We start from the raw sequence: 16,061 nt of genomic DNA on the forward strand, positions 1-16,061 counted from the left end.
ACTCAAACTGTTGACCTACAGGGAATTTCAGGCACAGCAGTCTGAAATGTTGAAAGAAAATGGTGTGATAACCAAAAAAAACATCCAGTGAGTGCAAGTTCTGGGGATGAAAATCTCTTGCTAATGAGTAAGGTCACAGGAGCATGGCCAGACTGGTTCAAGCTAACAGGAAGGTGATAGTAATTTCAAGTAAACATGTGTTATAACAGTGGTGTGCAGAAGAGCATCTCTGAATGCACAATGCATTGAACCTTGAAGTGGATGGTTTACACAGCAGAAGACACAAGCATACACTCCGTGGCCATTTTATTAGGTACAGGAGGTAAAGTGGCCATCGAGTGTATTTATAAGTAAGGTAGATAGGTTTTTAGAAAATAAAGGATATGGGGACAGGTGGTAAAGTAGCTTGAGACATGGTTACAATCATGATATTGTACGGCTTAATGATTTATTCTTGCGAATCATCATGCTTTTAACATTCAGCTTAGAATGAGGCATTCCTGCTTGTTCATGGGTGAACAAATCAAGTTTATGAGGGAAAGAAAAGGGTAAAAAAAAACTAAACAGAGTAGCAAGGGAAGGTTGTATTCCAGATTACCTTTTGAACTTCTTGGGCGATTTCTAGGCAATTCCTTCCATTCTATTGGAAATAAACTTACACAGGACTGGTTTCGTTTTACATGACTACATGATATAAATGCCAGTCTTCAGTACTGTATAGCATACATGATGTTACAGGTTGTTCTGATTACTTGTGCTATATATAGCCTATTAGCCAGTGATGATTAACATACATTCATTGACTATCCAATGTAGGGCTAGCTGATGCTTTCATTGCTTTGGCCACTAGGTAGGCCCTAGGAGAAGCTCACCAGTCAACATCAATGGAACCCCAAAATAATATCAGGTTGGGGAATCAGGTAGCATGCAAAAAGCTTTTTTGCGTTTGGAAATCTGAACAGTTGCGTATCTTTTTTTGGAGTGAGTGGATATCCTTGTGTTTCCCTTTACCAAGTTACAATGACATAGCAAATTTCATCCAGCACTTTATAGGTGAGAATTTATTTACTTGCTTTTTAATGCAATTAAAAAAAATAAAAGATCTGATAACTCCAAAATGCACATTATACTTTAGAGAGCCAGTGGGCTGGTTAATTATAATTTACAAAAGTTTACCCTTTATCACAATTCTTTGTACTTAATGACAAAGAATAGGGGTTACTGGATCCCCAGTGGGAGATTGCATGAACAAGGTTAAGAGAATGAAGCCAAATCTGATTAGACCTATGACGCCGCTGATAATGTTTGTTGGATTTTTTTTTAACTGATGGCAATGGAATCAATAGATTCTGCAGTGGTAGTAGTAAACATTGTGTTGTAGGATCTCACTGAATATAGAACTCTGAAAACTATAAGTGATAAGATTAAGTGATATTAACAGCCCTCTAAATAAAATAACTGATGGCTAATACAACATTGAGAGGAGAAAAAATATCTGAAGCTCAGAAATCTTGCCGGAAGTATGCGACTGTAACTTAAAATCAACACATGCACAAAGTTTATTTCTCTCAAATTATTAACATAGAAACAAGTATAGAAACATAGAAAACCTAAAGCACAATACAGGCCCTTCGGCCCACAAAGTTGTGCTGAACATGTCCCTACATTAGAAATTACTGGAATTACCCATAGCCCTCTATTTTTGGAAGTTCCATGAACTTATCCAAAAGTTTCTTAAAAGACCCTATCATATCCGCTTCCACTGCCATTGCCAGCAGCCCATTCCACACACTCACTATTCTCTGCGTAAAATACCTACCCCTGACATCTCTTCTGTACCTATTCCCCAGCACCTTAAACCTGTTCCCTCTTGTAGCAGCCATTTCAGCCCTGGGAAAAAGCCTCTGACTATCCACATGATCAATGCCTCTCATCATCTTATACACCTCTATCAGGTCACCTCTCATCCTCTGTCACTCCAAGGAGAAAAGGCCGAGTTCACTCAACCTGTTTTCATAAGGCATGCTCCCCAATTTAGGCAACCTCCTTGTAAATCTCCTCTGCACGCTTTCTATGGTTTCTACGTCCTTCCTGTAGTGAGGTGAACAAAACTGAGCACAGTACTCCAAGTGGGATCTGACCAGGGTCCTATATAGCTGTAATGTTACATCTCAGCTCCTAAACTCAGACCCACAATTGATGAAGGCCAATGCACTGTATGCCTTCTTAACCACACAGTCAACCTGAGCAGCAGCTTTAAGTGTCCTATGGACTCAGACCCCAAGATCCCTCTGATCCTCCACACTGCCTAGAGTCTTTCCATTAATACTATATTCTGCCATCATATTTGACCTACCAAGATAAACAACTTCACATTTATCTGGGTTAAACTCCATCTGCACTTCTCAGCGTAGTTTTGTATCCTATCAATGTCCCACTGTAACTTCTGACAGCCCACCACACTATCTACAACACCTCCAACCTTTGTGTCATCAGCAAACTTACTAACCCATCCCTCCAATTCCTCATCCAAGTCATTTATAAAAATCGTGAAGAGTAAGGGTCCCAGAATAGATACCTGAGGCACACCACTGGTCACCAACCTCCATGTAGAATATGACCAATCTACAACCACTCTTTGCCTTCTGTGAGAAAGCCAATTCTGGATCCACAATGCCATGTCCCCTTGTATTCCATGCCTCTTTACTTTCTCAATCAGCCTTGCATGGGGTACCTTATCAAATGCCTTGCTGAAATCCATATACACTACATCTACTGCTCTTCCTTCATCAATGTGTTTAGTCACATCCTCAAAAAGTTCAATCCGGCTTGTAAGGCATAACCTGCCCATGACAAAGCCATGCTGACTATTCCTAATCATATTATTACTTCTCCAAATGTTCATAAATCCTGCCTCTCAAGATCTTCTCCATCAACTTACCAACCACTGAAGTAAGACTCACTGGTGCTGTCTCCATTAATGATGCAAAGACCATCGCCAGAATCTCAGCAATCTCCTCCATCACCTCCCACAATAGCCTCGGGTACATCTCATCTGGTCCCAGTGACTTACCCAACTTGATGCTTTCCAAAAGCTCCAGCACATTTTCTTTCTTAATATCTACAAGCTTTTCAGTCTGCTGCAAGTCATCAGTACAATCACCAAGATCCTTTTCCATAGTGAATACTGAAGTAAAGTATTCATTAAGTACCTCTGCTATTTCCTTCGGTTCCATACACACTTTCCCACTGTCACACTTGATTGGTCCTATTCTTTCACATCTGATCCTCTTGCTCTTCACATACTTGTAGAATGTCTTGTGGTTTTCCTTAATCCTGCCTGCTAAGGCCTTCTCATGGCCCCTTCTGGCTCTCCTAATTTCCTTCCTAAGCTCCTTCATATTAGGTTTATAATCTTCTAGATCTCTAATATTACCTAGCTCTCTGAACCTCTTGTAAGCTTTTCTTTTCTTCTTGACTAGATATACTACAGCCTTTGTACACCACGGTTCCTGTACACTACCATAACTTCCCTGTCTCATTGGAATGTACCTACGCAGAACTCCTCACAAATATCCCCTGAACAGATGCCACATTTCTTCTGTACTTTTCCCTGAGAACATCTGTTCCCAATTTGTTTCCCGGTTCCTGCCTGATAACCTCATAATTCCCATTGCTCCATTTAAACACTTTTCTAACTTGTCTGTTGCTATCTCTCTCCAATGGTATTTTAAAGGAGATAGAATTATGATCATTGTCTCCAAAATGCTCTTCCACTGAGAGTTCTAACACCTGACCAGGTTCATTTCCCCATACCAAATCAAGTGTAGTCTCTCCTCTTGTAGGCTTATCTACATATTGTGTCAAGAAACCTTCCTGAACTCACCTAACAAACTCCACCCCATCTAAGCCCCTTGCTCTGGGGCGATGCCAATCGATTTGGGAAATTAAAATCTTCCATCACAACAACTCTGTTATTATTACTCCTTTGCAGGATCCGTTTCCCTATCTGCTCCTCGATATCCCTGTTACTATTGGGCGGCCTATAAGAAACACCCAGTAGAGTTACTGACCCCTTCCTGTTCCTAACCGCCACTCACAGAGACTCCGTAGACAATCCCTCTATGACTTCCACCTTTTCTGCAGCCGTGACATGATCTCTGATCAACAGTGCCACGCCCCCACCTCTGCCTGTCCTTTCTGAAACATCCAAAATCTGGCACTTGAAGTAATCATCTCTGTCCCTGAGCCATCCAAGTCTCTGTAATGGCCACTACATCACAGCTCCAAGTACTGATCCACGCTTTAAGCTCATCCGCTTTGTTCACAATACTCGTTGCGTTAAAAGAGACACATCTTAAACCGTATTCTTAAGTAACATCAGGAATGCTAAATGCATTAGGAATACATTTTAATGATACAATGCATGGTATTTTTATTATTGCATATTTTCAAGTGTTTTCGAATATAAACAGAACATAGGCATTCCTGTTCTTGATTATATCTAATAGGAGAGTGACTCAATTTATTTCTATTGGAAACTCTGTTTGTCAAGTGGAAACAAGTTACTTCACTTAGGATTTTAAAACACAATTCTTCCAATAGCAGTAACATATCAATAACTGGTGGGAGTGTTTTTTTGGCAAATTGCCACACAGTTCATTTGGGATTGACCATTTTTTGTCATGGCATTGGATGCTGTACTCAGTTACAACAATTGCTGACATTTGTGATCTGTTATTCCCTTTTTTTTATAGTTGTACACATGCCCAGAAAGAGACCAGGTTCCTACTTCTGTAATTGTACAGTAAAATCAATGTTTTCAAGACAATCTAAACTCTTTGCTTTCTGATGATGTGCATTCCTGAAATGAAGTGTACATTTGTGGTTGGCATATTTTCATATGTAGAAAACTGGCCAAAGGGTTCCCTGAATAGACTAATCAATTGCCTATCCTTTACTAAACATTTCACACCTACCTCCACTCTCATTACAAACCTTGCCATCATTTAACAGCTATTGGTCATTTGCAAAGAATCCATTTGTAGACTCAGCTCTCATGTACCTTGCCATGTTTGGTTGTTCCTGAGTATCACAGACTTGATGAGGTATCTGGCCTTTTCAGTTACACACGCAATTGCTCTTCAGTCACTGAAGCAAAAGCAAAGGATTCCTAGTGTTGGAAATCTGAAATAAAATAAAAATATAACAGAAAATAGTTTGAAATGACAAGCAAGGTAGCATTAGACCGTTTAAGCTAGTGGCACTTTATCCAACAGCAAGTCCTTTAATTTATCTATAGCCACAGAATATTATGATGTTTGTTGTGCAAAGGACAACACAGTTGGGTAAATTGTTTACTGTTGTTGCACGTACTGAAGTATAGTTAAAAAAGTTGTCTTGTATGCCGTACATACAGATCAACTCATTGTAACAGTGCCTTGAGGTGGTGCAAGGGAAAGCAATGATACTGTTCAGAATAAGCACTGTCACAGTGTTTACAGCACAGAGAAAGTGCTGTGCGGGTAGAAAGTGAGAGACAAGGTCATAATGGCCTCGATTATTATTTAGCATACTAGGGAACGATTCAATAGTCTTTTAACAGTAGAATAGAAGCTTGGTGGTACTTGCGTTCAGCTATTTGTTCTTCTGCTCAGTGGGAGGGAGGAGGGGAGAGAATGTCCAAGTTTGATGAGATCTTTAATTATGCTGGTTGGTCTAACGCGGCAGTGATATGCATAGACAATCAAAGAGGGAAGGCTGGTTTTTGTGCTGTGCTGAAATGTGTCCATTGGTAAAAACTGATGAGTGTTAATGGGAACATGCCAAAATTCTTTTAGACTCCTGAGGAAGTAGAGCCACTGGTGAGTTTTCTTAGCCATGGCATCTCACTGGCTGGACCAGGACAAGCTACTGGTGATGTTCACTCCTACTGAAGCTCTCAACCTCAGCACTCTTCATGTAAGCAGGAGCATTTGCACCAAATCTCTTCCTGAAGTCACTGACTAGCTTTTTTTAAATTTTGCTGACATTGAGGAAAAGATGATATCATGACACCATTAGGCTCCCTATCTCCTTCCTGTGCTCTAACTCATCATTATTTGAGATACTGCTCACTATAGTGGTACTGTCTGCAAACTACCATGCAGTCATGAGTGTACAAGACATAGAGTAGGGGACTGAGGACGCAGATTTCTGGGGCAACTGTGTTTAGATTAATTGTGTCAGAGGTGTCCCTGCCTATCCTTACTGATTATTTATTTACTTACTCATTTAAAGATACGGCACAGAATCGGCATTTTGACCTGCACTGCCAGAAACCCCCTGACTTAACCCTAGCCAAATCACCGGACAATTTACAATGACCAGTTAACCCACCAACCGGCATGTGTTCAGACTGTGGGAGGAGACAAGAGCAGCTGAAGAGAACCCACACATTCCACAGGGAGGACATACAGATTCCTTACTGAGGATGATGAGATTCAGCTCAATTACTGACACCCCGAGCTATAATAGTCACTCACTAACTGCTACACTATCATGGTGTAGCACTACCATGCCTTGTGTTTGTGGTCAGTTGGTCAGGAAATCAAGAATCCATTTGCAAAGGGCCAAGTCCCAGATTTTTAGAGTTTGGTGGTCAGTTTGCTTGGAATAATAGCTGAAGGCAGAACTGTAGTCAATACATGATAGTCTAATATAGGCACCTTTGTTGTCTAGATGCTCCATAGGTGAGTGTAGAACAGGGAAGGGATGTATTGTCAGCGATGCAGCCTAGCTTCATTTTGTAGTCTGTTATAGCACATAAGCCCTGCTACAACTGCGGGCTGGCCTGGTACTCGGTACTGGACGGGTATTGTCTTTTGGCGTTGCTGTTAGCTTTATGGAGATTGTATCTCGATTTCTTGTAAAAGTCAGGGTCACCTAATTTGAAGGCCAGAGACCTAGACTTCAGTAGTGAATGGATCTTCAAGTTCATCTACAGATTCTGATAATATACTTGCTGATAAGTCTGTGACAGTGGCAACATATTCATCAGGTTCTGAGTCTCTGAATATAGACTAGTGTACTTAAACAAAGCCACTCCCTGCATTACACAGGATGTATAATGCCTGTATTCTAAATTACTCCTTGGGCTTGGGCATGGGCCCAGATTAGAAAACGAGAATTATTTCACCATATGGTTTCTTGATGACCTGAAAGCAGTAAGTTCCCATGGTAACAGAGGCATCAGTTGATCTATGTAGATGTTTAATTGGCAGAGATGTGTTAAAGCTTGTAAGTTCCGATGCTGCTATGGCCTTGAGGCTGAAAAACAATCCAAGTATCTTTGTCGCTCCCTGAAAATCTCAGGCTGGCCTGCCAACTGTAGTCAAGCTTGGCTCTCTATCAATATTTTTGTTTGTGAAATGACATTTTCTTTTGAAAATCAGTTTAATTGTACTATCAATATCTAAGCACAAGCTGTTTATTAAATTCTCAAGAGCATTTAGTGGGTGAATTTGGGCAAGAGGGCATCTTGGATGATACTATGATTTTACAGTGAAAATGAATTTCAGTGAATATTTCATCCTGTGTGAAGGAGATGATTTGACACAACAGTGGTTCTAGGGACAGAAGTGACTGATGAGACCAAGTTAACAGTTCCTTCTCAATTTTAAACCCAATATATCCCAAATCAAGGAAGGTTAGGATAGATAATGATTTTGGGTTTGACAGCCTTTTAAACAAATATCCTGGTGTAATTTTCTCTCAAGTTTGTTAATCCTGGTGCTCTGACTTTGGACTTGTATGTTGGATAAGTTCAGGATGTTTTCTCTGGATCATTGATCTGTGGGAAGTTTATAATATCTGAGAAATAGATGGTGATAATCTATTTTTTCTAAGGTGGAAATATGAAATACCAGAGGGGATCCATTTCTAGTGGGATTGGGAAAAATTAAAGGAAATGAGCAGGGCAAGTTTTTTCATTTACACAGAGTGGTAGGTGTCTAGCATGGGCTGCTTGGGGGAATGGTGGAAGCAGATACAACATTGGCATTTAATAGGCTGTTAGAACACATGCATAGGCAGGGTATAGACAGATATCGATTACAGGCAGAAGGGTTTAATTTGGTACCATGTTTGATTTAGATATTGGAATCATCAGGGCTTATTCCTATGCTTGACTGTTCTATATTGAATATTCATTTGCTTCCCTCAGTGGCATATGTGACTTCCTTCCTCTAGACTTCAGTGAATAGATTTTCTTCATTACTGCCACCTTTCTAGACTTCTTCGAGACTGATACCTCCACAATCTAAAATATAAAGTGATTGTTCTGTGAGTCACAAAAGCAAAATTAATCAGGGTAGGATTACATCCCTAAATCAATGCCAGAATAATGCATGGCATGCTGTGGCTGGGGAAAGAGATTGCACATTTGAATTGTGGAAGAAGAGAGGAATTTTCTGAATCTGGAGAGAGTTGGGAGAAAGGACTGCCTTAGAAATAGGAATGCATTAAGTTGATGTGATGATGTGTGGCAACAGGGATGTGTATTACAAAATGCTGAATGGCAAAGATTGTCCCCTTGACAAAGCTTTCTTGTAGCTTGTCTCCATTGATTTCTGATTATAGCCACTGTGATGTTGTTATAATATTTTAGAGCTGATGTCTAAATGCCCTTATAAAGACTCTTGTTATTTAATTTTCTGTCAAGCTTACTTCTTCAGTATTTCTTTGCTGTCTGTCAAGGAAATGTGCTGGAAAATGGTTTGAGCATGAAAACAGACGCTGGCAACAAAGTTTTGTTTGTTAGGATTGTAGTACTTTGGAGGTTAATATTTGAATTAATGTTTATGTTTATGATATTCTAGTTACCATCACAATTATTAATGCACAGTGACACCCATAGCTATCTGTAATATATGGGTGTCACTGTGTATTAGTAACTGTGATGTTCACTCTAATATTTTGCATTCAAGAAAGCTGCTGTGTGAGTTTAAGTTAATTTTTTGATTTTTATAAATTATGTTCTGGTGGCCAGGGACTTGATTAGAATTTCTATTTTGCAATGTTTTGAAACAGGAACTACAAATTGGTAAGAGTTAAGAAGACAAGAATACTGAGTTTCTGAAGCAGTCTATTGGTCTGACTTTACCTATATTATTATTGAAATCTAGGTGTCAAATTTGCAGAAAGTCTTCAAGTCAAAGGTTACAGAGCTAGTAGCTGGGAATAAATATATATTTAATATCTCTTTTTTTTGCAAGGAAAATAAATGTACATGAAAACAAGAATTGTTTAGGACTATGCAGAAAGAGCAGCAGACAGGGATTAATACTAGAGTTCTTTCAAAGCCTTGTCTAGTTGGGTTGAATGGCTTGTTCTTGTTCTTCATGTTTCTAATGTCCTTAAGCCTATCTCTGTGTCAGTATTGGCCAAGATTCTTTGCTACTCAACGTTTGCTTTCATCTACTGTATGGTATATTATGACAGTTTTCTTTACATGCACAAAACTGTTCTTGTTAACTTTACATGCTTCAGTTTGAAGGGAATATCAAAGGATAATGCAAAACCAATTTTAGACTCCATGCTGCAAAAGCACTATGGGATCTATAGAGTCTGCCAGAACAGACATCTGCCTCAAACAGAGTAGCTGGTTTCTCTTGTAACTAAAGTTATTAAAAGTTTTTTTTCTCATTCATCCCATCAGGAATTTGTGAAATGCCTTCCTGAAGGTAGCTCTTGTTTGTGAGATCCTCTTTAAAAAGGACATTGAATTGAAACGAGATCCTATACTAAGGAGCTCCAGTATATAATTTTGGAGTAAAAAGAAAACAAAGAATTCAACTGAACAGAAGTGGTCCCTTGATAATCTATAATACAGCAAGTAGTTTAAACCTGTTAGAATTAAATTAGGACAATTTCTTTCCAGCTGCATAATTTTATTGTATTCACATGAATTGCTTTCTCACATCTCTTAGGTGGGATTTGCATTGCTCAGTCTCTGAAAATACCAATGGAGTCAAGAAGAGCAGACTATGATAAAGTCATCAGACGCCTTTTGGATACACCCGATGTTCGTGGCATAATCACTTTTGCCAATGAGGATGATATCAGGTGAGAAGGACATACCTTTGATCTGAATGTAAGCATCACCACCAGGTTCCGGTAGAACAATTGATGAGACATTAATAAAAATCTTCATATCAAAATGTTTCATATGGCATTAAAATAAAGCTCACTCCATACTTATTCAGAAAATAAAGATAGAGATCTTCAGGAAATTTAAAGGAGGTTTTGAGTTATTTATCATTAGAGGAAGTGAATAGGAGAGTCATTGCACATATGTTCTCCTATGTTGTACTAGGCTTTGGCTGGGGTCATTGTAGGTGTGTTGAAATCAACAAGAGGGATTAAAGGGTAGGCCATAAGTTATAACTTCTGCCCAAGTTATTGAGCAGCAATATATTGAATAAGTTGGTGGATGGAAATAGGGGAGTAAGGAGAGAATTAGAGTAGTGGATCATTGAAGTGAAGGAATCATGTTTGGAGAGTTTGTAATAATCTACAATGTATAGTTTACTGTAAAATATATATATTTCAATTCATCTGTATGTGCCATAAAATTGCAATGGCGTGCTGTTTTAATGGGGTGATTATGGAGTGGAGATGAAAGATGGAGAAAATGGAGCTGGAGATGTTATGAAGGTGGAAATGGTGGCAGAGTGGTCATTTAATTGGGCAAACAATCCAAAACTTCGGATTAATTATCTGCAGTTCAGTTTCTCCTGTGACTGAGCTGTGGCAGGGGGCCAGTTGCTTCTTTTTGGCTTGGAATAGCCTTGAAAGTCTTCAACAGTGACTTGAAGCCCACAGAGTACTCAGATATCAAAAGCCTCCAGCTGATCACAACTTCTGCCCACTGATGAGTCAGTATGGCTCTACATTAATATGGAAAAAGCAGTGAGGATTGTAGAGACATGAAATGTATTGTGTGTATGCGATTAGTGACCTTCAATGGGAGGCTCAGTAACATCATTACTAATTGAGATGGATGAGTTCTGAAGGACACTAGGTCTCTGGTAGATGAGAAAAATAAAGCCACAAACCTGTTTGATCTGATGTATATCAATTTTCTTGTTCAAGAACAATTAGTTGGAAAGCCTTTTCCACATACTTTGTACAGAAGGTATATTGCATCATTGTAGTGAGGACACCTTCCTTTCCTTAGTGTGGCACTGTATTTGTGCTAAGTGGTTTAGTTTAGAACCGGTTTAGCAGCCCACATGTCCTTGAGGTGCTGAAAACCATCAGCAATACCTGCTTTCTTTTGACCATGACATTAACATCATGGCATAGCATATTCTGCTCTGTGCTGTTTTTCTTAGGTGAGAGAGGAATCCTGGTTTAAGGGAAAAGTACAAGAGCTTGTCAAGAGCATCCGCAGAAGTACCTGAAGATGTCCCGATATGGAAGCTAAAAATATAGGATTGCATGGGTGTTGACTCATAAAAGTCAGGGCTAATGGTCCCACAACCAACAGATCAAATCTGATCATAAACAAGGGAAAACCTGCAAATGTTGGATATCCAAGCAACACACACAAAATGCTGGAGGAATTTCCTCCAGCATTTTGTATGTGTTGCAGAGATAAGATCTGATGAAATATTGATGTTAAACGTACTGCATAATGGCAATTAACCCATGACTAAGCGTGGGAAGCTCCATTAACAGATCCTCCAGACATAATGAATTCTCAGAGCCTAGAATATTGGTATGACAAAGCTGAAACATTTGCAACCATCAATTAGAAATGTAAAGTCAATGATTCAACATTCTTCAACTCATGAAGTGTCTTCCATCACAATTACTATATTCAGTACATTCAGTTCAAGAAATGATGTCAAGAAATGATTGGGAGCATTGGGTACAATGAGACGCTGGGCCTCAATGTAGTAGTGAAGGATTATGATGCAGAATTAATTCTGCTAGCTGAGGATATCAGTGTAGAAGCAGCTCTGACAGCTGTCCAACTATGTGGAAATTGCCTACAGAAACACAATTATGTCTGGTCTGCTCTGTTATCATTATTACACCAGCTCTCTGCACTCTTCAATGTAGAGGTAGAAGGTGTCATTGATAATTGTGCCCTAATACTGCAATTACCAATTGTCAATGTTCAACCCTTGTTTGTCCTGCACACTTGGCTCTGAACACCCTAACGTTCTTGGTGCAAAGTATGAACACATGAGCTGAATTCAAGTGTCGAGGTGGGAGTGACTGCCTCTGTCACCGAGGGGGGAACTTAACTAAGTGTGGCATCAAGAAATGCTTTGAAATATTTAAGTCAACAGGAATCAGTGAAAAAGAAAATATTTGTCTTTTCTTTCATCAGTGAAAAAGAGAATGAAAAATGAGAGGTGACTTAATAGAGGTTTACAAGATGATAAGAGGCATAGATTGAGTAGATAGCCAGATGCTTTTTCATGGGCCAGAAATGGCTAACACCAGAGACATAATTTTAATGTCCTTGGAGGATTGTATCAGGGGTACGTCAGAGGTAGTTTTTTATACAGAGAGTGCTGATAGAGGCAAATAGATTAGGGATAGTTAAGAAACTCTTAGATAGAGATATCACTACAAGAATACATTCTGGTTGTTTAGTAGAGCCAGTCATCTATTGTTTTCTTAATGTTTTTCCCTTCAGAATGTCATAGACAATGGTATTCAGTTTTCTGGTCCATTTGTATCCTCAAAGATTTTTTTAAAAAGACCGTATCAGTATGTAGCAAGACCTCATAAACATTTCGGGTTGAGCTATTGTGGCAAGTAATATTTGAGCCATGCGAATGCTTATTATCTCCATCTTGATGAGAAATACCATGAACGTTTCGCTTATAAACTCATGTTGAGAGTAGCCAAGGCGTATCTGTAAATCTGAAAGTGCTATATCTCAGAGACCTGGATCCTGAGATTCAGGGTTGAGCCTCCTGTGCAGTGCCCAGGATTCTACAAAACCAGATGTCTACATTTCAGGTGAAGCATTCTGTGCTGGTATGGAATATAAAAGATCTTGTAAGGCAAAGGAGAACAATAATTATGAGTAGTGTACAATCATTCAAGCAGTAGCAGGGAATACAATTATTTGCTCATTGTCACATTGTTCAAAGGAGCTTACTGTTTACAAATTGGTTGCCAATTTTCCTAATTCCACAAAACCTTTCAATTTTTTTTTACAAATCACACAAGCAGTATAATGGAATATTCTCAATGTCCATGAATAAATGCTTTTCAAGTTGTTCGTTTCATCATTGATGGGCTGAAACACTGAATATTCCTATAACCGCATCCTGGAGGTATATTCACCACATAGATGTCACAGTTTGAGAAGACTACCTTCCTAAGAGAAGTTGGGGGTGGATAAGATCTGCTGGCCATGCCAACATTGGTCCACAATGAATGGGTGAAAATGTAAATGAAAAGTGTGGTCTTGATAATGGAGTGAATGCATAGGCAGATGGAGCAATGCGCTAAATTAGGCATGATGCTCTCAACCTGCTTAAGCTAATAAATGCCTCCCATGTAGTTACTGCTTAAAATAGTCACATCTGAAGATATTATACGTACATATGACACCTTCCAGTAGTATAATTCTAGAGTCATTCATTAACTTTATTTTGGGAGGTGCCTGAGTGTGAATATGTAAATCATAGATCTGCACTTATTTCTAAGAGCCTCAAGCTTTACATTCTTAAACATGTTGGAATGCTAGAAGCCAATGATTTTATTGCATGCTATATGCATTCGAGTTTCTTATTTGGATTGGGTTAAGCTTTGAAACCCAATTTTTATTTTGATGGCAAGCTGAAACCTTTTGATCAATTATGTCCATGCCAGCTCTCACGGAAGCAATCCTATCAATTCCATTCCCTCTCCCCTTATTTTCTCTCACACATGCCCATCAACTTCCCATTGTATCTATCCCATTAGCCTGCAGTAAGGGATCATTTAGAGTGACAAAATAATTACCGTCATGTCCTTGGGAAATGTGAGAAAACTAAAGCGCTCAGGATAAACCCTCCTCATCACAGGGGAAACGTGAACTTTGTATAGTCAGCACTGGAGGCCAAGATCAAACTGGGTTCCTGGAGTGGGGAGGTAGCGGCTCCACTGGCTGTTTTACTGTGCAATATTAAAACCAGTTTTACAGAGTCACAAATCAACGCATCACAGATACATTCCCTTCGACCCAACCAACCTATGTGGAACACGGTGTCCATCCAGCTAGTCCCAATTTTCCATCTGCAGAAAGTATCCCTCTAAGCTCTTCCCACAATTATCTGTAAAGTTGCTTCTTAGATGCTACTTTAGTACCTGCCTCAAATGCTTCCTCTGACAGTTCCTTCCATATATTCACCACCCTCTCTGTGGAAAAAAAATTGCCCTCAGGTCCAATTTAAATCTTTCACTTCTCACTTAAAGTCTAGTTTTGGTTTCCTCTACCTTGGGGATAATGCTGTTGCCATGCACCTTATCCATGCCTCTCATAATTTTAAACATTTATATCAGGTTGTTCTTCTTTCTCCTAAGTTCCAAGGAATAGAGACCTGCCCTGGTCAACCTCTTCACATAACTCAGATGGTCTAGTCCTGGTAAAATTCTCATATCTCTCTGCACTCTTTCCAGTTTAACTACATCTTTCCAATACCAGGGTGACCAAAATTGCACTTAGCACTCCAAATGTGGCCTCACCAACGATTTATACATCTGCACACTCAGTGTTATGGCTGATGAAGGCTGTCTTCTGAACACCTTTTTCACCACACTGTCTCTGTGATATGCTGTACAGGTTGTAAATTTTCAAAACCATAATTCTACAAGCAATAAATTTCACAATCTGCTCTCTTTTCATCCTCTTTTTTTCACCCAAGTGTGTTCCTCTGGGTTCTCTAGGATCCTGCAATGTTACAATGAGTTAATGAGAGATTAATGAGTAACTGTGAATTGCCCTTTCCTGTTGATAATGACAAAAAGAATCAAAAGGGACTTGATGGACTTGTGTGAGAGAGAATATGTTGAAGGGTTAAGATGCAGTAATCGGGTCGGCCCGAAACGTTGACTGCTTCTTTCAACGGATGCTGCCCGACCTGCTGAGTTCATCCAGCTTTTTTGTATGTCTTGATTTGACCACAGCATCTGCAGTGCACTTTGTGTTTACTATATGTTGAAGGGTACAAGGAAGTTAAGGAGAGTGAAACTAATAGAATTTCTGTCTTTCCCTCCATCCCCCGGGATAGAAGCAAACATAAAGTGGTCTTTCCAACAATAACATAACCTGAAATTTTACCTCTGAGGAGAATAGACCTTCAGTTCTGACGACTAAGAATCAGATGCCAGAAAAGTTATTTCATATTAGACCACTGAACAACTTCCATTAACAGTTGCCTCACCATTAACGAACCATCAAAAAACATTTCACATGAGTTGAAACTTAGGATTTTAACAATACAGTTATCAATTCTTGGTTATCTACCAAGAACCCAAGGTGGAGAAGAGAATTGATAGTTCATGACTCATGTACCTAGAGGACAATGTTTCTGTATTGAATAGATTTTTTAAAGAGAAAAATGGTTAACTCAGTGCTTATAATGGATGATTCTGGTTGGTCCAGATCAGGCCAATTTCATTAAGGCCAGGTCACCGAGTGGAGCAGCTGGTAGAGCATCTGCCTCCGGTGTCAGAGACCAAAGTGAGTTCCTGACCTTGGGTGCCATCTGTGTAGGGTTTACACTTTCTCCCTGTGACTGTATGGATTTCCTCCTGGTGCTCAGGTTTCCTCCCACATGCCAGAGATGTGCAGGTTAATTGGCCACTGTAAACTGTCTCTAGTATGCAGGTAGGTGATAGAATTTGGATCAAATTGATAAGAATGTGGGGTAATATTTTTTAAAAAAGGATTTATTTAAGATCAGTATAAATGGGTGGCTGATTAGCAGCACAGACTCATTCTGTACTGCATCTCTCCACAACTGTAAGAATTTCAATTAATTATTCATTCCAATTGCTGGTGTCAT

The 16,061-nt window shown here is 39.4% G+C and overlaps 1 protein-coding gene across 1 annotated transcript in view; it reads left to right on the forward strand.

Moving 5' to 3' along the window:
* Nucleotides 1-16,061, forward strand: part of LOC132377906 (metabotropic glutamate receptor 7-like) — a 781,248-nt gene that overhangs the window by 340,198 nt on the left and 424,989 nt on the right. The window contains exon 3 of the mRNA XM_059944374.1: nt 9,969-10,104. Within this exon, the coding sequence (XP_059800357.1) occupies nt 9,969-10,104 (136 nt within the window). The remainder of the gene's footprint in view (nt 1-9,968; nt 10,105-16,061) is intronic.

The sequence above is a fragment of the Hypanus sabinus genome, chromosome 19 (genome assembly GCF_030144855.1).
Source record: "Hypanus sabinus isolate sHypSab1 chromosome 19, sHypSab1.hap1, whole genome shotgun sequence".
NCBI classification, from domain to species: Eukaryota; Metazoa; Chordata; class Chondrichthyes; order Myliobatiformes; family Dasyatidae; genus Hypanus; species Hypanus sabinus.